The 24575-nt window shown below is 42.7% G+C and overlaps 1 protein-coding gene across 1 annotated transcript; it reads left to right on the forward strand.

Annotated features, from left to right (window-relative positions):
* The first annotated feature begins 2858 nt into the window (after positions 1–2858).
* On the forward strand, positions 2859–10394 carry LOC128810791 (protein NDNF-like). The gene is made up of 4 exons (XM_053983928.1): positions 2859–3054; positions 5091–5286; positions 6995–7119; positions 8129–10394. The coding sequence occupies exons 2-4, from the start codon at positions 5099–5101 to the stop codon at positions 9478–9480; spliced, it is 1665 nt and encodes a 554-aa protein (XP_053839903.1). The 5' UTR covers positions 2859–3054; positions 5091–5098; the 3' UTR covers positions 9481–10394.
* The last annotated feature ends 14181 nt before the right edge of the window (positions 10395–24575 follow it).

Below are 24575 nucleotides of genomic sequence, written 5' to 3' on the forward strand. Positions count from 1 at the left end.
CAGGGCCTGCTGTGGGACAGTGCTGCCAAGACTGCAGGACATTCCCCTGGCCTGCAGAATCCCTCACCTGAGTACAGAACTTTGGACTGCAGTTCCGGGAAATGAACATCTGAAGCGTCTTTGAGAGCTTCAAGCTAAACCCCCGAGTCTGGCTTTTTGCTCCCATTTCAAAGCAGCTCCTTTGTTTCAGCATTACTGATCTTTTAGCAGAGCCACTACATAACTGAGTATAAATCAAGTCTCTGCTGTCAAAGGTGCTCCATCTCTCACATTTGTGAAAGGTGTGGATGGGCAGCAGGGTTGGAACAGAAGCAGGATCTCTGAACAGCCCTCCTGAAGTCACCGACTCGGCTCTGAGGGGAGCAGAGCCTGCTCATTACAGAGTTTTCTACTGAAAAGGCCATTGTACCTATTTTTTGCCAAATCAAGGACTGATTTATCCCTGTTGTAACTTCACTGAGTTCAGTCAAGCTACACAAGTCATGAATTTAGCTCTTAGCTTTCTCCATAGAGAATATTTTTTTCCCCTTTGATAGTGCTTCAGTGAACCTCTCAGAAAATTTATGAGCACAGATTCTGCTCCAGCAAAGCATGTAAGCAGACACACATGGGAAGTACGTGAGAAATTGTCCAGAGAGGAGCTGGATTATTTCCATACTTACACCATCACCAGCCTTTTTCACCTGACATCCTTGCTCATGTTTTATTCAGTGGGAGACACAGAGCTCCTTCAAGCATTTGGCTTCCAACTCTGAAATGATGGCCAAAGGGAAGACTCCCATTGCCTTCCCTGGAAGCTTAATTTGCTGAGGTTAATGGTTTGTTTTGATGGCAGTGGGGAGGTTTGGAGAGGACAAGACAGAGTCCATCCTTTTTACAACAAATACATCTACTCTGTCCAGATTTTGAGATTTTACCAGACACAATGGACATCTGCTTCTGAGATTTGCCCAGAGATAACCCTGCTTAGCACTGGTTGCTGGCCCACAATTCTCCCTGCTGACTTTCACCCCCGAGTCCCTCCAAATTCCCAGCAAAACCAGACTGTAGACCCTGCACTTATATCGTGACCGATATTTTTTTCTGTGCAAATAAATTTCATGTTCTGTTTTCAGAACACATTTTTGATGCACCTCATCCGACCTACATTTCCCTCTTCCAGGCCTGCTCTGGGACCTTACTGGACTCTGCACCAACATCTTTCTCTCCTGCTTCTCCTCCATTAAAGAAACAGTTTGGCTCTGGCTAGGTGCTTACATTTTCATTAGTTCCCAGATCTGTTACACAGACTCGACCTGGGCTGGATTTCACACCAGAATGATGGTTTGTCTGGCAGACCCTGTTTACCATTTATCCTGCTTGTGCCAGTTTTCTAGCATACATCTAGCAATGTCCCCACATAGCTCCACAGTGCCAATGCCCTGATCACACAGTGCCTGTAGCACACCAGTACCTGATCACACAGTGCCTGTAGCACACCAGTGCCTGTATCAAGGCTCCCACATGCTGTCCCATTTTAAAAGCCCAGTTGCTCAGCAAAACTTTTCAGAAAAAAAAAAAATTCGTGACCACCTTAATTATTCTTGCCATATTCTGCACTGTAAATATTTCTCTTACATTGGTTGATGAGCAAATTTACATTTTCAGAAGGAACTGCTATGCAAAATCTGTTGAAACCTCTTTCTACTTCTCCGTTATCTGCCCCTCTTCTTAGCAAACTTTTAGTCTTGGGAAGGCTTAAACAATCTAACTCTGAATCAGGGAGACAGTAATAAAGGGTTAGTGCAAGCCACTCTTCAAACACTGGACAAGAGACTTTATTTAAAAATAGAGCCTCCCTACGATATTCTGCCTTTGTCCCTTGCAAAGTGCCTGCCTGGAAGCTCATGCAGCTTCCTGGGGCTTGCCTTTCTGAGCAGGCATCCCCACAGGACCAATCCCAGGGCATCTTTCCTGACAGCCCAGGCCAAGAAGTACGAGCAGCCTGTGAATCCTGGCCATACACTGCTCTCACTCAGCAGGAGTGGTCTGAAAAGAACCATGGCTTTGCTACAACTGCTTTGTAGCCCCAATAAGCAAGTGCTTGGCTTGCTGTGAGCCACTTCCCATGCACCCTTTTGCTGCCTCCTCCCTCAGCCACACAGCTTTCACATCAGAAATGCTCCCCCAGCCCAGACACTTTTGGGGTTTCTTTCTTACACGGCCTCTCTAATGCAAGGAAACTGCTCAGCTCTATTCAGTAGATTTCTGACAGCCTTCAAAGGATTGCTAATTCCAGGCTGCTTTAAAAAACCAGCATTCTCTCCCTTGCAGCTTTTTTTGCCTTTCCTACTTTAGGTCAACACTTGTTGGGCCCATAAAGCATCCCAGCAGGAACTCAGCACACCTGAAATTATCTGGAGCTTCTGCAGTGCTGAGGGAAGGAGATCACACACACCTCGGCAGGGCCACCACGCTGCTAACACAGAAGTGGCTTTCTGGAGGAGAGTGGTGCACCCCTGGCTGGCTTGGATTAAGGGCTGACAAGGGTTAACAGTGTTTGCTCCTCTCTCCATCTCACCCCCTCCTCCTCACTGTGCATTTCAGTCACAGAGTGCTCCCTGGCCAGGCAGTGCTGGGATTAGGCTGCAGGAGCAGCCTGGCTGACACTCGGTGCAGGAGCAGCGTCCTGGGCTCGGCAGGCAGCGCGCCCCAACTGCTGCACAGCCCCAGCAACTGAAGGAACAACGACCAGCACTTGGGAGATTGCACAACTGGGCAAGTTTAAAACAACCTTTGAAAACACCCAACTGAAGAAAGCACCAAAATCCTGTTGTGGCTTTGTTTTTTGGTTTTTTTTTTTTTTTTTTTTTTTCTTTTCTTGAAGGACTGCAAGCGTTTCAGTTGCTATGTCTGTTCAGGAGCCATATGGAAAAATCAGTTCTGTCCTGTTAAACTGGTTGCACAGTTCTGATTTTCATCTGCCTACAGAGATCTGAAAAGTCTATGTTCTTTTATGCTTTTTTGGCAAAGAAAGTGAGTGGTCTGAGGATCATCTAGCCAGGAACAAAATAGGTAAGTACAGTATTTTTTGTGTAACGTATTTCCAATAGTCTGAGAATATACTGTTTGTGTAATTAAGTGAAAATAGCCTTTGGGATGATGCTCTCTTGGGGATAAGCTGATTATAGGTTTGTTGATCGCTTGGTTTGTTTGTTTTCCTGGACAAGAAAAGCTGGGCTGCTGTGGTATCAGTGTGGCTTGCAACATCCTGTCATTTAAGCAGCAGAAAGACTTTTTAAAAAATCCTCTCCAAAGCACAGAGCAACTCAGATTCCACTGTAAAAGGTAAAGCAAAATATTTGGGGTTCTATTTTAAATCTGTAAGCTATAATTAGACTAGAGGAATAACCAAGTGGCAAAGTGACTCAGAGTCAAAAGGAAAAGCTCTGTTATAAGAGCATTAAAATGGAATTTATATGGAAATCTTAATATTCTTTCAACTTGTTCAGATGGTTGTTTGAGCCTGCATTCAACCAAGTGCAAAAATAGTACAAACAGGCAGAGAATAAACCAACTTTTTCTGGATGTTGAGAGGGACATTGAGATGACCTGGTAAACCATAATTTCCATAATCATCTCACTGGTACTAAGGATGTGCTTGAATATGGGAATCCCAGATTTTGTACATAAGAACCTACAGATGTATTCAATGCTGTACTTAAATGTATGTTTGAAATGGATTTTAAAAGGAAGGGGTCCTTTTATAAAGTCACTTTAACTGCAATGGACAGCAGGTGTGCTGAAGTAGAGATTTGACTCCTAAAATCTTCCACACTTTTACAGGCACTATGGGGAAAGAGCTGATCTCAGAAAGAAATAAAAATTACAAAGAACTGATCCTTTGTCTTGTATGCTTTCTCCCCTCACCAGCCAATAACCAGATTTAAGCAGGATCTTTACTCCTTGCTGCTCTTGAGATGCAATAGGCTACATTTTCCTCAAAAAAGGGATCTTGCACACAGAGCTCCCTCTGCTTTCCAAATCCCTGAGCTACAGCTGGCACCTGTATTAAAGGTCTCTGCCCCTTCCACTTTCATACTTTCTGAAACTGAACGTGGCAGACAAAGGAGCTGTAAGTTATAATCAATGACTGCACATAGTGCACTGGCAGTTTCCTGTCCTAACTGGAGCCTCCTCCTCTGTGTAGCTCTGGGCAATGCACACAGCAGTTTAAATAACATCAGTATTTGCTGGGGACTGGTTTTGTACTTTTCTTTCATAGATTCCAAGCTAATAAGGCCTGTTGAAAAAAGGGACATAGGTGATTTTTTTAAAATCTCTTGCCAGAGTGAATACAAGACAGTTGTTACAGTTCCAGTGAGCAGCAAATGCTGGGACAGGCTGGAAGTGATGCAGATATGAGAATGATAAGCAACACAAAGACCTAAGATCAAGATTACTGCCCTACAGTGATAAAGCCTTCTTCCAAATGAGACCCACAGAGCTTAAAATCTAAGTACCAGTTCAGGGATTCTTATCCAAGATTCTCCACCTTTGACCAAACAGTATCTTACACAGCTCTGGATAAGTTACAATGATCCTCTTATCTACACATACCTACTGTCCCAGTGGACAAAATAAAAATTCAGTGATCTCTGATAGAGCAGCAGAAGCAGGGTTTGGGACATAGGGACCTCCTGAGAGTTTTAAAGGGACAATTCCATTACAAATAGCTCAGCCTAGAAGTTTAGTAAGTGAACATCACAAACCAGAAAAATCTTTTAAATGTTATTTTCTACTCATTCCGACAGTAGTAAAAATATTTTTTTAATAATTGTCATGTTGCACTTGTGCTGCATTAACTACATTTTTTTTCCTCTAATCAAAGACTTCATAGCAGTTTCTGAAATTAAATCTTTGCAGAGAGATCCTCTGAGGAATATTTCTGTGAACTTAAAACAACTCAGCAAAATGGAGACTTGCACTATTCGAATGCCTGGCTTGCTGGGACTATAACAAATACCAGGAAAAACACAGAAAGAGAGGGTCACATTACTTTCTCTCCTATGACAGCCATTTCTATTTACTTTTGTCACCCCACTTTGCAGTACTGAAGATGTCCTGGTTCTGGTTTTATCTTCCTCTCCATCTTCTCATGGCAACTTGTTTGTGCCATTCCATAAAGGCACCCACCACCAGCTCCCAACAGAGCTCCAAGAGCAATCTCTTCAATTTCTACCACTCCCTGATACTTGCAGATGGTAAGGAAACTACAATTCACCTGCTGAAGGATATACCCAAAAGGTAAGAGTAAATCAGCCACTCCTATTCTCTGATACCTCCCTGTGTCACTGGGAATTGCACACTATCCCTGTGTACCTGCAGGGCTCTATCAGGACACAGTGAAATACCAGAAAAATGCCCCACTCCTCAAGGGTTCTTACACTGCCCAGAATCTGGAATGAACCTCTGAGATGAAATTTCAATTCCTGTACACATTTCAGCAGCCTGCTGCCGTGTTTGTCAGAGCAGCAGCAGAACTGATACAGGATGGGCAGGCTCCAGCAGCTGTTTGTGTCACAAACAGCCCAGCTTCAGGTCTGCAGAGACAGCAGCCGTCCTACATTCATGGTGAGATACAAACATTTCACCCAGCAAATTCACTGCCCCAGAAATCAATAGAGTATCTGCACAGACATCGTATCAGGAAAACTTCTGCCACTGTCCTGCACACTAAAAGTGTTTTTGCTGAGTGCCAGTACAACTTGCTAAGATCAAAAGTGCTTTGCATGTGGAAATTCCACATTCTTCACATATCTTTCCAAAATATCTGAAAAGTCTTCTGCCATACGCAGATACGTAGGTGATGTAGATATTATAACCGGCACTGCATCTGGGTAGCAAAGATCAATCTTGCTTGTTTGGGAAGAGATGCACTTTGGACAGAGACCAGCAAATACAGATTTTGACACACACCCGAGTGGCCATGGAACAGAGGGTGAGCCAGATTGCTCAGCCTTCATGTGCATTGCACAGAAAAACTGGAATGTGGCATGTGTTATATAATGTGACCATGCTCACAAGAACAGAACTAGGAGCTCTCCTAGTTAAGGAACAAGGGATATTGAAACAAAAGGGAGTTTTTCTATGTTCTTGCAGCATAATATTAAGACTGCAATTAGGAAATAGTTTAGCATGATCAGGAAGGTTCTTTTGAACCCTAGTCATCCAAACAAGCGAGGACAAGTTTTGGCTGAGAGTAAAAGACTCAAGAATGTGGAACTGATTCCAGTGAAGCTCCACTCTGGCCTAGGAGCCATACCCTGAAAGTAAGCCACACCTCCAGACTGACAGGGTCTATCCATAGCAACTGTGCTTGTCTCACTGGTGAACAACAAAAAAAACCCTTGGATTGCCAATTGCCTTCATTGAAGTGCAGAGGCACCCAAATCCAAACATTTATATGGCCAAGTCCATACATTATACAGCCTGTATAAAAACAACAGAAATAAAACAGAGCAAGACAAGAGGTTGAGCTTTTTCAAGGCAGGAATCAAAACCTGACCAAAGAGACTGATGTCACTTTGTGGTGCTCATGCATAGCAGCCTCTGACACAAAGGCAATCAAGGCAGAAATGCCAACAGCTGGTTATGGAGAAGGCAGTCAGCTAAATCACATCCTTTACCCAAAATAACCAGCTAAGGATGAGATACAATGTTCATCTAAAGCATGGGAAAAAAAACTCAGATGGAAAAAATATTGCCTCAAGTGGATAAGTCTTTCAGCAAATATATATGGATTTAAAAAAAAAAAAAAAAAATACCCCACAGCCTGTTTTCTTCCCACAGCCTAAGACTGCAGACACTCATCATTCCTTTGCTGACTGAACCTCAGAGAACAGTCATTTCTACTCAGAACAGAGTGACCCATGTCAGAGTAGCTGATTACAAGGAGCTTTGGGCAAAGCTGAATTCCCTGATGCATTGCCTCTATTTCTATTCACAATTACAGGTACCACTTTGTTTTGGAAGAGGGCAGGGCCCTTGCCCCTTTCTCGGTAACAGTGACTCCCTGTGATGTTCCCATTGAGTGGAGCATATTTGTGTACAAGTCTCCACCAGGAAAAGCAACACCAGGTAAGGCCTTCAGTCTGCCGAAGCAGAGGCAAAGAAAGCACAAGTTACTCACAGATAAGTGTGTTACAGGAAATTTCCCACAAGCCTACACATTTTGTGGTTCCCTCCTTTAAATTGCCATGGACTGACCCAGTCTCCATGGGTAAAACATGGAAACCATCAGATCTTGCCCTCAACACAAATAAATTAAGGATTAGATATTAAAATGTCTATATCTAAGGTTAATATTTGGGAACAACAGCAGGTCCTCCAGGCTGTACAAACAGACCAACTTCATAAGTTTTTGGTACTGGGCCAAACTTCCCTTTGATGCCTCAGTTATTTTTTTATGGCTTAGGTGACTTGAGACAACTATTTGTTCCCCATGTGAAGCAGAGAAGATTTAGCCATTTATTCTTGTCACATCCTACTATGGCAATGGCTACTATACTGCCTTTACCCTTAAAGGAAATTCCTTTCTCTTGCATGATTTTTTTGAATTAATTTTTAAAATTTGAATTTTAAATTTTAAAAATCTAAAAGCTGCCATTAATAAGTTCTTACCTGTCAGGCAGGTACACCTGACTGAGGAGTTCAAATTACACTCTTTTGAATGGATAAGTTTTCCCTCTTCATGACACCATGGCCTAAAACTAATCCAAAGGGGGAAAAAACCTATCATAGATATAATGAGTCTCCTTAAAGTACCCTAAGAGATAGCAAATAGAAGAAAATTGTAGGGGCATCAGGCATAATACATGGCAAGCTTTTGCAAGTTGTGGTTTCATAATTACAGTATTTTTGAAAACATAATTCTACAGCTGCACTGCTAAAATAAAAGCGTCTCAAATTTTAATTTAATAAATTGCCAGTAGCAACATATTTTTACTAAAACATATTTTTAGTTATAATTGCTGCTTTCAAGAAGAAAATATAATGTTCCCTAACAGTAAAATCTTGTATGATGTATGATGCTTTATTTCACATCTTTTAAAACAGAAGTTACAAATCTGCTTTTTTTTGCCTGCAGGTGACCATGATACACAAGAGGTGTCCAAATCTCACAGGACTTCAAGCATGGTGACCACTATCTTCAACTACAAAGGAAATTCTGTAGAGACTTACATGGGAATGTCTTCCCATTCTGCCCTTTACCTGCTCGAGTTCTTATCCACCGAGAGGGACACGCACATTACCGTGTACTTAACAACTGACACCACGTCTGGGTACCTCTACCCAGAGCTTCCAGTGGATCCACGCATAGATGTGATTGGCATCGGCCACACAACGGTGACTCTGGCCTGGAAACACAGCCCTTCTGTCCTGCAGCACAGGGAAAGCATCCAGTACTGTCTCCTAGTTAATGAAAAGCACAACTACAAGAGCTTGTGTGCTGCTGAGACGGCCATCAGATCCTCTGGAATGAAGCTGCCACCCACCTTAGCTCTGTCCCTCTCTCCGTACCTTCTGGAGCCGCAGCAGGTGATGATATTGTCCAACAGCGAACTGAGCATCATCAACAAAGTGAGCAGTGGGGAAGTCAGGCAGGTGTGCATGGGCACCAAGAACACCTACACAGTGGCCAATCTCAGCCCCAGCACTCAGTACTACTTTGATGTTTTTATTGTCAATCTCCTCACAAACGCCAGCGCCGCATACACCGGGACATTCGCCAGGACCCTGGAAGAACCTGAGCCCAAGGTGACAGAGCTGAAAGATGGCAAAGTGATTCATGTGGTCCTGGATGGGAAAAAGCAGAAATTCTACAGTCTGCAGTACCAGGCGAAGCACAAGAAAATCCACTTCACCTTTCAGTTGTGCCGGGGCCAAATACGGGTTCACATAACAAGAAATGGCAAAACAGTGGCGTCAGAAAATCTCACTGGGCTGAGGTATTTCTCCCTGAAGGGAAAGCTGCTGGACACCTATTTGGTGCAGCTGAGGTCCACAGAGGAATCTAACTCTTCTGTGAAGGTACAGGCATCCCCCCATTTCCACAAGCCCTTATTCCCACTTCTTCCAGAGAGCTTAAAAATCAAATCCTTCAGTAAACTGAGAACGTGCAGGTCTGTGACCATTGCCTGGCTGGGAACACAAGAGGAGAGCAAGTACTGTGTGTACAGAAAAAGGATTGAGGAGGATCAGATCTGGAGGGAGCTGCAGAGTGCAGACAGGTGCTCTGGGCCTGAATCTCGGCACAAATCAGAGAAAGTGCTGTGCAAGTACTTCTATGATCTAAACCTCCAGCGAGCCGTCACCACAGAGACCATCAAAGGGCTGGAGGCAGGGACACTCTACTTGTTTGATGTTTATCTCTTTGGGCCGTCTGGCATCCCTGTCAGATATCACAGCAAAGTTGTGAAGACCAGGAAAAAATGTTGAAGGTTTTGAATGAAACTTTTGAAGTGAGTGAATGCAGCAGTATCGAAATCTACAGCAATCCGAATCAAAGCCCCTGCAGTTTGAACTATGCTGACAAACAAAAAATTGAAAGCAATAATATTCTACAGCAAAACACATCTTAGATGATTACACATCTTCTCTCCTGTTAAGGTGGGGTGCTTTTTTTCTTTCCCTGTCTCATTCAAACATTAAAAACAGAGCTGTGAAACAAATTCATACACATGGAAATAAAATAGCCCAAGAGTACCCATGAGAAATAGACTGGTTACCTAAAATGCTTTGAAATCCAGCACAGAGGTGATGGGAAAATGCCTCGCACGAAGCACACATCATTTTTCAAGTCCCAGAGAGTTTTCCACTTTCTGTAACTCATGCAGCAAACTAAGAACTGAGAGACCCCACAAATCAGACTGCTCTTGAGAAACAAATTCTTCACTGCTTGAACAAGAAAGGAAACAAAAAGAAATTGAAAAAGCAGTGGGACTGATGTATAGCTCCATGCATTGAGTAAAGCAGGCTGAACTACATCTTCCCCTATTACCTGCATGCTTGCTTGGTTTCATTCCTACAGAGAAACTGTGCTTGGTTAGAAACAGACAAAATTCAGGCCAAGAACTGGCTCTGGATCTGGCTTTTCTCAGAAGTGTGCAAATACACTGCTGTGCTACTGCCCACAGAGGAAAGCAGCAATTGAGGAATCTTGCCATGGAAAGATTTATCATCTGTAGGCTCTGATATGGAGCTCATGTTTATGACTCTGTGACTTCTGACTGTAATATATTCATTCTTTGCATCCTTAAGCCAGCCTGTATCAATGAATGCATTGCTTTGAGAAAAATTAAATGTGGTTTTCCTACTAAATATCATGGAAGGAAAATATTTGTAGTAAAAATTCTGACAAACATTTTGGTTGTCTTGTTTCCATGATTGCCTCCCATATATGACACAAGACAGTGCAAAAAAAAAAAAAAATAAGTCTTCATAAACTCCCTTAGGTTCATTTTCAATTATCAGTAGAAAGTATTTTGCATGTAGGCTCTTGGCAGGCCCAGAATTTACATACAAAGAGATACAATAGCTTCACTGACCCAGAGGTTGCCAGAGAAATCTTGCCTGTAGTAATTCTTTTTCCTCTACAATTACACTAAGCACATACATAAATGATTAAATCCATTATTGTGTATTTGAGTCATTCTCTTACAATTCAGGGTTGTCAAAGTCCCAGTTTGCTCTGAGCAATTATTCCACCCAAGCATGTTTGGAGGCCCTTGGTAAGGACAGAATCAGTGTTGTGTGCAGGATGAGGGTTGGGATTCCTGCTCCAAAGACTCTCAGCCCTGTGCACCCTGTCCAGGGCACACTGTGACTGTTCAGCTCCAGATGAGGGGCTCAGGCCTCCCCAGGGATCAGCTGCAGTATCTGGGCTTGGCTGGGCTTTGCATTCCTGCAGGCGCTGCTCTGGACTGAGCAGTGCCACAGCAGGAGCCACGTGCTCTGCAGCCTCCTGTCCACACTCCACAGCCTTTTGGCTAATTACAGGGGCTGGCAGCTGCTCTGCCTTCATTCCAAGGCAGGCCCATTTGCCTCCTGCCAAAAATAGTCTGAGCTCAGAGAGCAACAGAGGTCATCTCTGCTTGGAAATCTCAATGTTTTCTGCCTTCCTACTCAATTTCAGGCACTTATATTGTGGATGAATTTCACTTAGATGCCCTACAACTGACTGTAATAACAATCATAACTATAGCAGAGGAACAGCAAGATCTGTCTAACTGCAGATACAATATATTTTTAATCCTCTGCCCTCAGTCTGGCAGACCATTAACCCTTGCTTTTGCCCTCTATACAGAAATGCCACCAAAGAGTCTTTTGGAAGAAGATACATTGGCACCTTCACCAGCACCAGTGTTTCTACTAAAGCAGGTTTTTTACAATGGAATTGGCCTTGGGCTTCTCAGTAATATCCTGATTTAAGGCTGTAGCAAGAGATGTGAGGAAGGGATAGGAGAGCCTAAAAGAGGGCAGAGAGCTGAGCAGTCCAAGGTGGCACAGAAGCAAAGGCTCAGTGTTGCACCAAGTTGACTGACAGTTAAGAACCTGTAAGGAAGGAGCTCAGGTCTGGAGGACAGCAGCTGTTTCAGAGGGACTTTGAAAAAACCCAGGAGATTCTCCTCTTCCCAAATTCAGCAGCTCCTCTATATTCCTCCCCCTGGCCACTGCCCCATGCAGAGACTGGCTGAGGCAGAGCCCAGTGGGAAGCTCTGAAGAACACAACTTACTGGTGCTGCAGCCCAGGCTGGGAGCCAAGCAGGGCTGCTGGGAGGGCTGATGCCAGTCCCTCACTCACAGGAGGAGCTTTCTCCCACACACACCAGGCCCTCCATCAGCCAAGGCCCCTGCACTCAGCAGAGAGCTCGGCTGTAGGGAGGAACGTGCTGTTCTGTCAAAACCCATCACCCCTGATGCAAGCAGAGCAGGTACCTGCCCTCCAGGGAGCAGCCCACTTTGCTCATGTGGGCAGCCAGCCATGCTCTGTAATAGAGCCCAGGAGCAGAAGGGAATATTCCTCTCCACTGATCTTTCCACTGTGATTGTTCCTATATGCACCAGGCTGCAAACCTGTATTCAATTCACTCATGCCCAGACCCTGCTCCTGAGGTGGCCTCTGGGTGCACTGGTTTGAGCTGGGGCTCAGTGCTGTCCTGAACGTTTCACAGGCTTAACCACAACAAAACCAAAGGTGCTGCATTACACCCTTGGTGCTCTTCCCACCCCTGCACAGGCAGCTGCTTTTGTGCACAGCTCCCCATCTTCAGCACCCACAAGTCCTTTTCTTTCAAAGCTCTTTGCCACCTTTCCTTTTCCCCTCCTTGCCATTTGACTGGTCCTGGCCTACTAGGCCATGTCTGACCAAAAGCATTTCCCAAGCCACCTCCTTTCTTATCTTCATGCTTTCTGCAGTCCTTCCTGCTCAATTTTTTAGAGGCTCCATGCCTTGGGTTCAGCCTGTCCTGAGCTGTCACCAGCTCTCCCCATGTGCTTCCCATCCCTGCTCAATCTGAGTCACAGCAGAAGCGCAGACACATCTTTTCATGGAGAACATTTCAGGGCAATGTCTTGGTTTTGTGGATCATTTAAAGTTAGTCACCAGCATTATTATGAGGCTGAAGTATTTTCCCTGGTGTTCAGTAGTGGGTCCCAGGTTTTTTGTGTACTTCTAGCTGATGTATGTCAAGTCCTGTCACAGCTGAGATTAAAGGTCTTGCTTCTCCTCCCAGCCTTTTTACAGAATTGCTCCCACTGCTATGACACCCCCTGCACATGGGAAGTCAGGGTACCAAAAGCAGAGCAGACAAATAAGAGAAAACAGGTTTAATGCCACATCCACTTTCCCAGTGGGCTCAGCCTCACAAATGAAAACTTGAATTGGCAAAATGAAGTGCTGGTATGTGAAACAGTGAAATAATAGAGTATGAGTCTAAGTTTACCATTGTGTGTTGCTGTTAGCCACAGACCAGAACAATGAGGGGCTCTTCAGCATCACCTTTCAGTGCTTCATACAACTGCTACTGATAGGAACTTTGAAATGTGACCCAAGTCAGTAACAATTGCTTGTTTAATTGATACACTTTGAAAGATACTGCTGTCTAAAACCAGTGTAGAGGTTTCAGACATGGGTTCGTGGACTAATGGCATTTATGAGTTAATATTTAACTGACAGCAAAAATCATCTATATTTTTCATTCCTTTCTTCTTGCCTGTATGTAACAGCCCATTTACTCATTCCCTGTTACTTTGAGTTTGCTAATAAATTGGAATACCCTTCCAAGTGGACCTGGTAGTTTAATAAATTGTCCCCTATCTGCCCACATTCAGGGATGCATTCACAGCTTTAAAAGAAAAAAAAAATAAAGCTTATTTTCAATTTTGTATCTTGCAATTTCTTTTTCTGGCTGATGCTTTCCCACTTGGAAGACTCCCTTCTAGCTTAAACAACATGTTAAAATATTCTTCCAACTTTGGGCTGTGGTGCCGAGGCAAAATCCTGCTCGTTATTTGCTTTGAAAGACACACAGGGCTCAAGTGTTGGTTTACATGCATACACACCATGCTCATTTTGGGCTTCCTTACTATTCCCTGTTGGGTTTTGTGGGTTAAGAATTTATGAGCCATGGACACTGCAGTTAAACATCCTGGCCACATGCAGCTTTGCACAAGGCATAAAATCTAATATTGAAAATCAAATAGTATTAGCACTGACAGCAAGTACAGACCAGTGACCCCAAAATGCCAAAGGCTTTCAGGTGCTGTTAGAGCAGCTGAAGCTCTCTGGCATTTAGAGAAAAATGGATGACTTGGCAACTGATTAGTCATTCAGCAAAACAACCAGCCCAGGAAAAACAAAATAGATGGTGGCTTCGGGGGCAGAAGGTGAGCAAACGATGTGTGGCAGCTCATCAGCGCTCCCTCTTCTGCACATGCAGCACTGAGAAACCAACGGTGTAACAAAGCAGGCAGGTCAGTGTGCTTCTCTTGCACAACAGGGACCTCATGGACAAGCCTGACAAGGAATATTAAACAGCAGCATTGTAAAAAAGTAGACCAATGTACCAGAAGAGGCAAGTAAGGAGCGCGTCTCGCTGCTGCAATGCATTCCTCTGCCCAGAAACGCGATGTAAGTCAAGGATGAGCCCGGAGCATCCCGGGCTGCCAAGCGCCGCCGGCAGGAGCTGCTGTGGCTCCGGCAGCCCCCGCTGCCAGGAGAGCACCCGGGCAGCACAGGGAGCACCGTGCTGCCACCAGAACTGCCAACACCAGAGGGCACTCCCCGGCTGGAGAAGGAGCAGAGTGTGCTCGATAAGGCTTATCAGCAGCAAATATTTCAGCAAATTTAGCAAGTCAAGCATCTTTCTGGTAAGATTGTTAGGAGGAACAGATAGAAGAAAAAAATCCAAAGAGGTCACATTTTATTTTCTTTTAGTCTTTTATGTCTTCCGAGCTTGAGGTTTTTTTGTTAAAATAAAGTGTGCAAGACCTAACAGATGAGGAATAGTAAGAGACAGGCACTTGCTAAAAAGACCAAAACACCAGTGCTCCCACCGCCTCCGAGATGACAAATCAATCACTGATGGGCTAAAGCTCATATAAAACAAATATTGTGGTACTGAGGACAGTCACAGATTTCATCATGTTCAGGTGGGGAGTCTTATTTCAGGCACAATCTGCTCAGCAAGTTCCTATCCCAGGCACCCCATCTCTTCTCCTGTAGTGCCCTTGTACTGAGGGACTTTCTCTGGAATATTATTCCCTGACTCACCAACACTTAGAGACTCAACCTCCCACTGGAGCTGGGTGCCCCATCTATAGTCTGGGACACAGCAAACAGACACCAGTTTGTCAGAGCCCTTTTTGGGGGGAGTTTGGTCACTGACCTTGTAGCCTTTACAAGAGACTAAGGATTTGCTTACAGGGGCCAGGAGCTATCCCCAAAAAACTGCAGACCCTGACCTATACTGCTTCTGCATTGAGGAAAGCTCTCTGAAATTCTGCTTCTCCACTCCAAGTTTGCAAAAGCATGTGAACAAGGACAGGGCTGACAGCAGAGAGTACCAAGGAAGTAAGAGCCAGAGATGCTGTTTCTTTTTGCAGATGTTGGTATCAGTGACAAGAGGGGCTTTGAGAAGGTGGCCCAGAAGCTCAGGTTCAAAAAGATTGTTTTCAGACTCCCACTGTAATTGGCTCTGAAAGCAGAACTCAGTAGGAAGGAAGACCTCCAGGAGCCAAGGTGAAAGCAGAAGAAAACCATGAAGAATCTGAAAGTAATGAGGTAAAATTCAAATTTGATAGAAGCTTCTAAGGAAATGAAGGGCCAAACCTGGATCCACATTTTGTGTCTGGCTCACATTTTTGTAAGTTGCCTACCAGGGACAGGAAGCTTATTTGCCTGGACAGATTTGTCTGGAATGACATTCATTTTCAGAAGGGCTCTGCAGGAGCCTTGATAAGGGCTGCCAGTGGGATACATCAGTCCTGGTCCTCCCTGCAGCATTTTCCAGGCACCAGCACCATGGTGGTAACTGATACCAGCAATTTTTTCATTCTCTTCCAGCAGCAAGAAGATTATATTTGATTGAGCTTCACTACTGATTAACTTCTGTCTCCAGGGTTCTCTGCCAGCATATAAACCCACTAAGCCCCTAGTATTCCTTTAGCCTGTGACTCATAGGAGAGCCCAACATGCAGTATGTTTTCTGCCCCGACACTATGATCCTAAGGAAATAATCTGAGTCTCCTTTAGAGGCCTCTGAAAATAACCACACACAGTCTACTGTCAAGGTAATGTGCTGTTAGACCTGGATCTCACATCTGACATATCTGCTACATGAAAAACACCACAAAACCCAAACAGGGCCTCAAAGCAAACAGCCAAAATCTAGCTGCCCTACTTTCCATTTTCCTCTGGGACATATAGTTCAAAATCAGCCCAGCAACACCCAAAGTGGTACTAGCCAGCACAGCTGAGGTGGTACTAGTGTTAAGAAAAAAATCAGTTTTAAAGATAGGAAATACCAGTGCTGGGTCCCACACTTTTTGTGGAGGCAGGTGATGGTTTTAAAGAGATTAAATGCAGCTCCACTCTGAGCTTCAGGCATGATCTGTCTCACCCAAGGCTGCAAACACAACCAGAGAGTTAGAGCAGAACTGTTGCTATTGACTGCAGTGCTGACAATATTCATCTCCTGAGGCTTCACTCACTGAACTCCCATAATTAGAGAGTTAATTCCTTCTTTCCTTTCTCCATTCCTGACACACAGAAAGCAATCCTAAGCATGAGCTACTTGGCTTAACAGTAGCTCAGTGTCATGACTTGGGGACAGGTTCATGACTTTTAAGCATTTGGAGTTGACAGTTACCCATGACTGGGGCTTCTGAGCTGCAGATCATGAGGGATCATGAAAGCAAGAACAGTTTGCTTACAGTGACAAACAGGAAGGATTAAGATGTTTTCTGTACATGGTAGAAAGCTTTAACTTGAATTCTTTGGCCTTTTTTCCTCTACAAGAACCCCAGCCAAAGAGGGAGCCAATATTAAGCACTACAGTCAGTGACAAGTGCCTTTGAGGACAAGAGCCATCCACCCACAGAAAAGGATTCTTTTCTTTATCTACAGCTCAAGGAAGGAAACACAATTTTATTATTGGGTTGGCCTAAAAAATGAAAAGAAAGTACTTCTATTCAGGCAGTTAGTTTCATATACGGGCCAAACCCTCTGGTTTTGTAACGTGGTGCAGTCCTCAAAGCCAGATTTTCAAAAACAGAGTGCCAGTTTCTCAGCTCAGACTGAGAACCCACAAATTGGCCAGACCATCAGCAGTGCTTTGCACATATTATCTCCTATTGGGACAAAATCTTTTCAAATCTGCCTGTAACTCAATGAAACCACAACAGTTACATCTGCAAACAATTTGGCCCACAATATTTTCCTCCCTAGTCATGCTTATGCAAAGGGAAAAAATGCCACTTTTATAGTGACTACTTTATCCATGTTACTCACATGTACTAATGCCCAATAGCAATAGCATTCTTTTCTAGAATGCCCAGGGGAAGGCAGAAAGGTGTTTTATTTTATTCCTCCCAAAAGGGAATTTCCACAAAGAAGCAGTCAATTCTAACTCCAAAATACAACTATTCTATAGCTAAGCAACTCACTTGGAAATTAACAACTCACTTGGAAATGAAACTTCTCCAAAAGCAATATCAGAACTCCCACTCATCAAATGGTTTTCATTTGCAAGGGTGGTTGTTCTTCAAGAAAGCACTCCACAATGGAATTGAAAGATGATTCAGAACTGTAAGTCTGGTGCTAGAAAGGACATTAGAGTAGAAATCTGCAGCTCACATTGTGTTGGGCACAGACAGTTCTGACTAGAATAACTGACAATTACGTTATTCAATAGCCTTTTGAGTCTCAGAAATTGGCAGCCAACCTAATATTTCAGCTATTTGGATAAAACTGTTCCTTGTCTCTAGGGTATTGCTGTTTATTTGCCTCAACTCTATTAATTCCATCTAAACCAGGTATTCAGAAAATGTGTGATAGCAGAATTGATCAGCCAAAACATACCGAACATTCTTTTCCAGAGGATTGTGAAATGCCTCATTTAAGTAGTTCTTTTGCAACATCCTTGGGCTACACTGTCCCTCCCACCAGCTTATAATAATCATAGAATTACATTTATTATTGCCTCACTGCAGTTTCTTTCCCTACTGACTTGAGATAAATTATCACAGAGTATTCCGAGTTGGAGAAGACCCACAAGGATCAAGTCCAGCCCTTCAGTAAATGGCCCACAGAGTTTGAACATACAGCCTTGGCATCGTTAGCACCAAGCTCAGAACAACTGAGCTAAGTATTCATGTGCATTTTTACTTTATTTAGAGCAGAAGGTTACTTTTTCTTCCCTAAGAGAACAGTTCCCCACCCACTCCAAGAAAAGAACGTAAACTGTCATAGCAAGGCCCCAGTGACATCCAAAGGTAAAACTGTAAGCGTGCTCACTTCCCACTGCTAGAGCATATTTAAAGGTAGGCAAATGGAAGTAAACAGATAATGGAAAGACAAAATTTTACAATGGAAACTAGAAAGCTACCTACAGCCTGCACACAGGAAGGAGCCAGATCCATGTGCCTCAGGGGTTACTTTGGGCAGGTAAAGAGACTGGCCTCCTGCACCCTGGCTGCCCTGTGGGGTGTGCTCACTCCAGCCACCCACAGCTCTCAGGGGCTATGGAAAGCGTCAAAGTGAGGCGCACTGCTCACTTCCCTCCTTCCTGCATTTCCCACAGTCAGAGAGGCATCTCTCCATTTCCTGGAAATTGCAGCATTGTGGCAGGAATACAGAAAAAAAACAAACACAAAGCTATATCACAAATCTAAATGTTGGATTCCCAGTAGAATAAGGGTGAACAGCATTTGGCTTTTAGGAAATTATGGGTTACTGTCAGAACACAGCTTTGATTTAAGTTCTAGTTGGTTTGGTTCAGGCTTGTGTCCAAACCTTGTAAAAAACAGTTCAGTTAGAACAGTTAAAGGAAGTATTGTAGGGTTTACTGTACTTTTCCCTTTAGCAGTGAAATGCTTTGGCTGGAAGCAATTAGGGTCAGAAGCCTTTTTTTTTATTACATGAATATTCAGGCCACAACACTGATCCCAATGGGCCTAAGTGCAGCAATAAATGTGGTGGGCACCCATTGTTTACTCTCACTCCAGAGTAACTGGACAATTTTACCATTAGGTGGCACCAGAGAATATTTGAACATTACCAGGAAGGACCATTGGAGCTGGGATCTGGGATAGCCCTAATTAAATATAGTCCTCTTTGCTATGCATATGAGCTCTTTAATTACTCACTATAAGTGATACACAGTTCATCAGAATGCAAGCTGCAGCTACAGCCAGTGGTTTTTAATCACACATAAGAAGTATTTAACATGAAATTGCCATACAGTTGGATTTAACTGAGATGAACAGCTTTGTAGGGTTTTATTTGTCTTACTGAAAAGAAAAATATATTTCTGCCCAGACAATTCCAAATGTGGGCTGTTAAAAAAGACCCTTTCAAGAGTCCCTGTGCATATCTGGTACAATTCCAGCAAGGTCTATGAATAATTTACTAGCTAATGAGCTCTTTTCTGTTTATGAAATAATACTCTTAAGAATAATAAGGCAGGACATAAGCAGTAGCCATATGTTTCTTCTCAAGTTCTAGCCAGACAAATGACCTGAAAATTGCTGTTGCAAGAACTTCTAAAGCATATGGCTAAGTACAGGGAATTTGTTAACTTCTTGTGTCAGATCCAAGAGTTTCTAATTATCAACAAAAGATGGCATACCAACCCAATTACTCCTGATATATTCCAGTCAAAGACAGATTCCAAGTAACCATAGCTGTGTGGGTGTATGTGGTTTGAAATAACAGGAATCACTGCAAATTTAGTGTAAATAAAAAAAGTAGACCCACAGATCACATCCAGACAAATGTGTCCCAGTGTGCTGAATGTACTTTCAACAGGAAGCAGGAATTTTTAGGCATTCTACCAACACTGATTTCAAGCCACCATAAACTATTAGAGGTACATTTACTTTCCAGCACTACAGAAAACTCCTGCAACAGCTTATTGCATTTGTCAGAGAGGAAAAGAAATGTATCTTTCTTACAAAACAAAACAAAAATATACCTAATAGTTTACAATTTTTTAAAAAAATATTAATTGCAGATTGCTTTTTAAGACAACATCCTCATCCAGCTGGATAAACACCAGGACACTGGTACATTATGCATATTGCTGATACATCTGACTAAGCAACTGAGTCCAGTGCCATGTTCTTACTCACAGGAATCCTTAGCCCCAAAACACTGGACACAATGAAAACCCTGTTTTCATGCCATGCCTGACTCATAGAATCTCCAGCCATTCTACTTGACAGCAAGATGGAAAAGCAATGATATATTCACAACAATGGACCAGAACTCATAAATCATCTAAGGGAAAAGCATGAGGAACCCATTTATACACTAAACAATATTTCATATTCATACTAAAAATTATTACATCATCTTAAGAGCCATATAAACTACCAGGGATTATTCCCACTGTACTGGGTCAGTGTGTCAATCCAGGTCAACAACAGCATGTTCTTCACTAAGTTAAGAATGCTTCTGGGTTAATTTTTGTTTTAATCACACATCTTACAAGGAAGGTAAAGGTCCACAGATCATTTCATGCTGTGTTTATGTTTGAATTCAGCATGTTGAAAGTCACTGCTTAGGTCCTTTTTTATTTAGCTTCCAGTGACTGACTGTTCAAGGTTTATGACGTGGGTGGTAATAAACATCCAAAATGCCAAGTATCCATAGACAAGCCAATGACTGGGATGCTTTCCTCTCCACAGCCCTGCAGGCACTTCTCAGACCTGGGTCCTCTTGGGTTGAGTTGCTCAATCCAGAGCAGATTCCATTCACTACACTACAGAGCTCTGGCTGGCTCTAGGGGGAGTAAAGCCTGAGTAGAGGCTGCTGAAGAATCCCCAGCAGGCCACTGGCTGAGCAAAAAACCTGAAAGAAATCATGTCACTGGTGAAAGGAGAGTAAAAACCTTATAAAGCCCCAGAACCACCTCCTCTTCCTCAGGATTTCCAGCCAGACAAGTTGATCGTGAGAGAGACTGGTCCATTCCAACAAAAGTAAGCAAAATCTACGGAAAATGATCCCCAAATACTTAGAACAGACTAAACATTAAAGTAACTCCATGGGCAAAAGATGTGTAAGAGTCTAGAAATGCAATCTTTTCCTAATGGCTCATGTTTCTCTTGCATGAAACTGAAAAAATCACCAATTTAACTAATCCTTCCTTTATTATACTGCTTTTAAGAGTAGTACCTGAGCTATAAGTGTAAAAATAGGCATTTTTAAAAAAAACACAATCCTGATCCAGTTAATGGATTCTAAGAAAGTAAACAAGAAGTGAAAAATCACTTTTTGGACCTGCCTAAATTTCTATAACTACAGTAGAATGATCCCAAAAAATCCAAAAAGTAATTCTGAAATGTGCTCTGCTATCTGAGTGTACGTGACTGATGTATATCTCTCAAACACAAGATTAAAACTAAACTGTTGTTCCTTATCATGGCAAATAATACCTGGCACTGTTCATAGGCATTTCCAATATTAACCCACCTGTAAACCAAAGAAAACATTTTCTCATAGCTCAGGAATCACGGTGCCATGGCAGCTCATTTCTAAGACCCAGGAATGCTGCCTGTGAAACTTCACCTGGTGTGAACACATGGAAGCTTTTCAATGATTAGCTATTGTTTTATCAGCTCATGACAGAAAAAGATGAGTTTTCACCTGAACGGTAATGACATCTAACTGGCAATGCTGCCTCAAAACCAGAATAAATATAGAAAAAAAAATACTAATAGATACTCATAAATATAGAAATAGAAAAATACTAATAAATATAGAAAAAATACTAATAAATAGTGTTAGTAGCCAACAGGTTTTCCTAAGTGTCCTTATACAACTTTTTCCTATTAAAGTGTGGGAAAAGTATTCAAATGCCTGTGCCCCTAATTAAAACACCTACTTTTAAGCAGGCAACAATCCACCTTCCAAAACCCTATGCCTTCACTGCTTGTTATGTTCCACTTGTCATGCTTTGTCTCTTTCAGGCTTGTGTATAACAGTCAAATACAAGCTTTTATCTCCTTCTCATGCCATACTGCTGAGGACCACGCTTTCCTCCTGAAGTGCACAGTTTCACATGCCACAGCTGGAAGCAGCACTCCCTTCCAGCAAGAATTAAGCAGACACATGAATTCAGGCAATTTAGCCTGTTGATTCTGGTGATTTTGTGTCTCTTGACCACTACACTCTGCAAGGAGGTTCAGGAATTCTGTTCTCTACATCAGTGTTCAGCATCACTGCAATAGTTGTTCATCTACTGGGGGAGGATTTTCTGTTGTACAGTATTTTTTGATTTTTTCAATACACAATGATCAAGTACCTTTCATCTTCCCTCACCTTGTGCCCTGTATGCCCTTTGCCACTCCAGCACTGTGCAGTTTGTTACAGAAAATGGGTTCAGAAAAGGTACAGATTAGTTAAGGGAGCATCATTTGGAGCACAGCACCTGTACAGAATCCCTTGGACTGCAATATTCTCAGTTACACCTCATAACTGAGAGCCCTTATCTCCCTGCTCTTACATCACTCTGCTCTTCCCTAACTCCAGCAGCTCCTTCTCAGGCACAATGGCTGTGTGGAAGAGCACTGCTCTTGTCAGTTGAAATCCCTGCTGCACTTGTTTGGATTGATTTAGCTCAATGCTCTCAGCCAGTGCTTTTGTACTGGATTCAAAAGATTTATTTTAAATATCCCAAAAGAGTCAGATAAGACACACTCAGCCCATTTCAGCATAAAATGCAAAACATTCTTAGAGCAAAATGTGCAAAACTCCCACAACTATTTAAGTTAATAATTAAAAGGCCTTCCCCTAGGGTTAACCAAGTCAAGTTAGTTATTCATCTCATTTAAAGTGCATGTACTAGGACCAAAAAGGAAGACTGTTGGATGATTTTGCATTTCATCCATGTAGAGCTGTGCATTATCACCACATACAGAAGTGCAATATGCTTCCAGAAAAGCACAATATTGCTCCCTACTTTGGCATTTGTGACAGCAAGCCACACCTTGAAGCCTTCCAAGCCTCTCAGACTGCTATAGAAGACACCTGCACACCTGAAACTGCTCTGGTGACTGCCCAGCTTGAACAGCACAGCATTCACACAGAATGTAAGCAAGCTGTACATGTAGCAATGCATTTACAATGCTACTTGCACTTCATACCTGCTGTATAGACACCCTTCTAGCTTGCACCTACAGGGACCCGTGACTGATAGTCCCAGCCAGCCACTTCTCCAAACAATGCTTAAAAAAAAAAAAGCAAAATTACTTTAAACCCAGTGTTGGTTCCAGCTTTGCAGGAAGACAAAACCATAGGAAAAGGTAACACTCTCCCTGTATAAGTGCTACAGTAGCTGACTACCCTTAAGGTGATCATGTTCTGAATAAAATCCATTCAGGACTGTGTGCTATCCTGTGCCCACTACCTCCATCCCGTCATCCTTTTTTAGAAAAAAGAAAAAGAAAGGCTCTCAGTCAGGCAGCCCTGCTATCTTGGCACACTGGAGAGTCTGCTGAAGGCAACAACAATTATTGCAGAAAATCATCATTAAAAGAAGTGCTTAACTTTAGAAATAAATACTACATTACAGCATAAATATTTCAGATGATTCTAAAATGTCACGGAATCTTCTGGAATCTCAGGCTTTTCTTTACTCTTTGTAGCCTTCATGCATAGGATAGAGAGAATTCCTACATTATTAATCTTGCTAATAGTTGCATTTAGAGGCACCTTTTTTTTTTTTTTAAGAGCAGTATAAACATTTGCCCAAAAAATAAACAAAGCACAGGATTTTTTTTTTTTTTTTTGACACCAACTCTTTAAAAACCAGCATACTAGCATTTTGAGACTCAGGTATTTATTAGGCAAACTGAAGCACATGCTTGATGGCATTATCAAAAAACACTCATTACACTAAGATCTCTGGATCAAATCTTTATCTGTTTCATGTCCGAAGTCCTTTACTCCAACATATCTATGTGAAAATATCCAAGAGAAAAATGTATTCCTACACGTCCACTGGAGTTCTTGGACATTTACAGTTACTGACCTGACAAAACACTATTACAGACTTGTTTTAGGAATGTTATTCAGTCCTTTTAGTGCTTCCTGTCTCTGCCTCTGTGGGCTAGTAAACTTGACTTGAGCAGTTTGGTTACATTAACCTAGCTTTCCTTGCCATTACTATGATATTTTTCTTTCTTGTGAGTACTGTGAGTCATTTCCTTAAATCTTTGCTGGTTTGGCTGCAGTTTTCAGGATAGTAGGAACTGCCAATGCTTCTCTTCTACTCCTGGTTTTACTTGAGCTGTGTGCAAGAACCATTTCTCTAGTAGAGTAGATTTATCTGTTTAGCTGAAACAATTACATTTTTGCCTAATGCAAACCATTGAAGTTCAGTTGTCATCAGAACTTCTTCAAAGCCATATAAGGTTCCAGGTGTTGAGGGTCTGAGCCCAGTGTTTTGTGACTAGTCTGATAAAACCCCTGCAGATGAGCAGCAAGCCTTTAGAAACACAGCCATGCCACTGTATCCTATCGTGCCTTTATTTAAAAACAGAACAAATAGAAAGAAGTCTTTACACCTAATTATATATAATCTACCAATGCATTCTAATGGCTCAAACACTCTGTGTATTCCTAGGCCTTGGGCAGAGGAAAACACATGCAGAAAAGGAACAAGAAAAATCAATACGTGAAAGACCCATCCAGGGAGTCCCTGTGGTAACAAGAAGAGGCAGAACAGGGAACACCTACCTGCACCCCAGAACCAACATCCAACCAAGGCAGAGACAGAACAAGAGACTAAGAGCCAGGGAAGCCAAACCAG

Source organism: Vidua macroura, chromosome 8 (genome assembly GCF_024509145.1).
Source record: "Vidua macroura isolate BioBank_ID:100142 chromosome 8, ASM2450914v1, whole genome shotgun sequence".
NCBI lineage: Eukaryota > Metazoa > Chordata > Aves > Passeriformes > Viduidae > Vidua > Vidua macroura.

What these genes read in the sequence shown, in the direction of transcription:
- LOC128810791 (XM_053983928.1), top strand. Translation starts at nt 5,099, where the DNA reads ATGTCCTGGTTCTGGTTTTATCTTCCTCTCCATCTTCTCATGGCAACT. An exon ending in CTGAAGGATATACCCAAAAG is followed by an intron (nt 5,287 to 6,994) that starts GTAAGAGTAAAT and finishes TCACAATTACAG; the next exon opens with GTACCACTTTGTTTTGGAAG. An exon ending in ACCAGGAAAAGCAACACCAG is followed by an intron (nt 7,120 to 8,128) that starts GTAAGGCCTTCA and finishes TTTTGCCTGCAG; the next exon opens with GTGACCATGATACACAAGAG.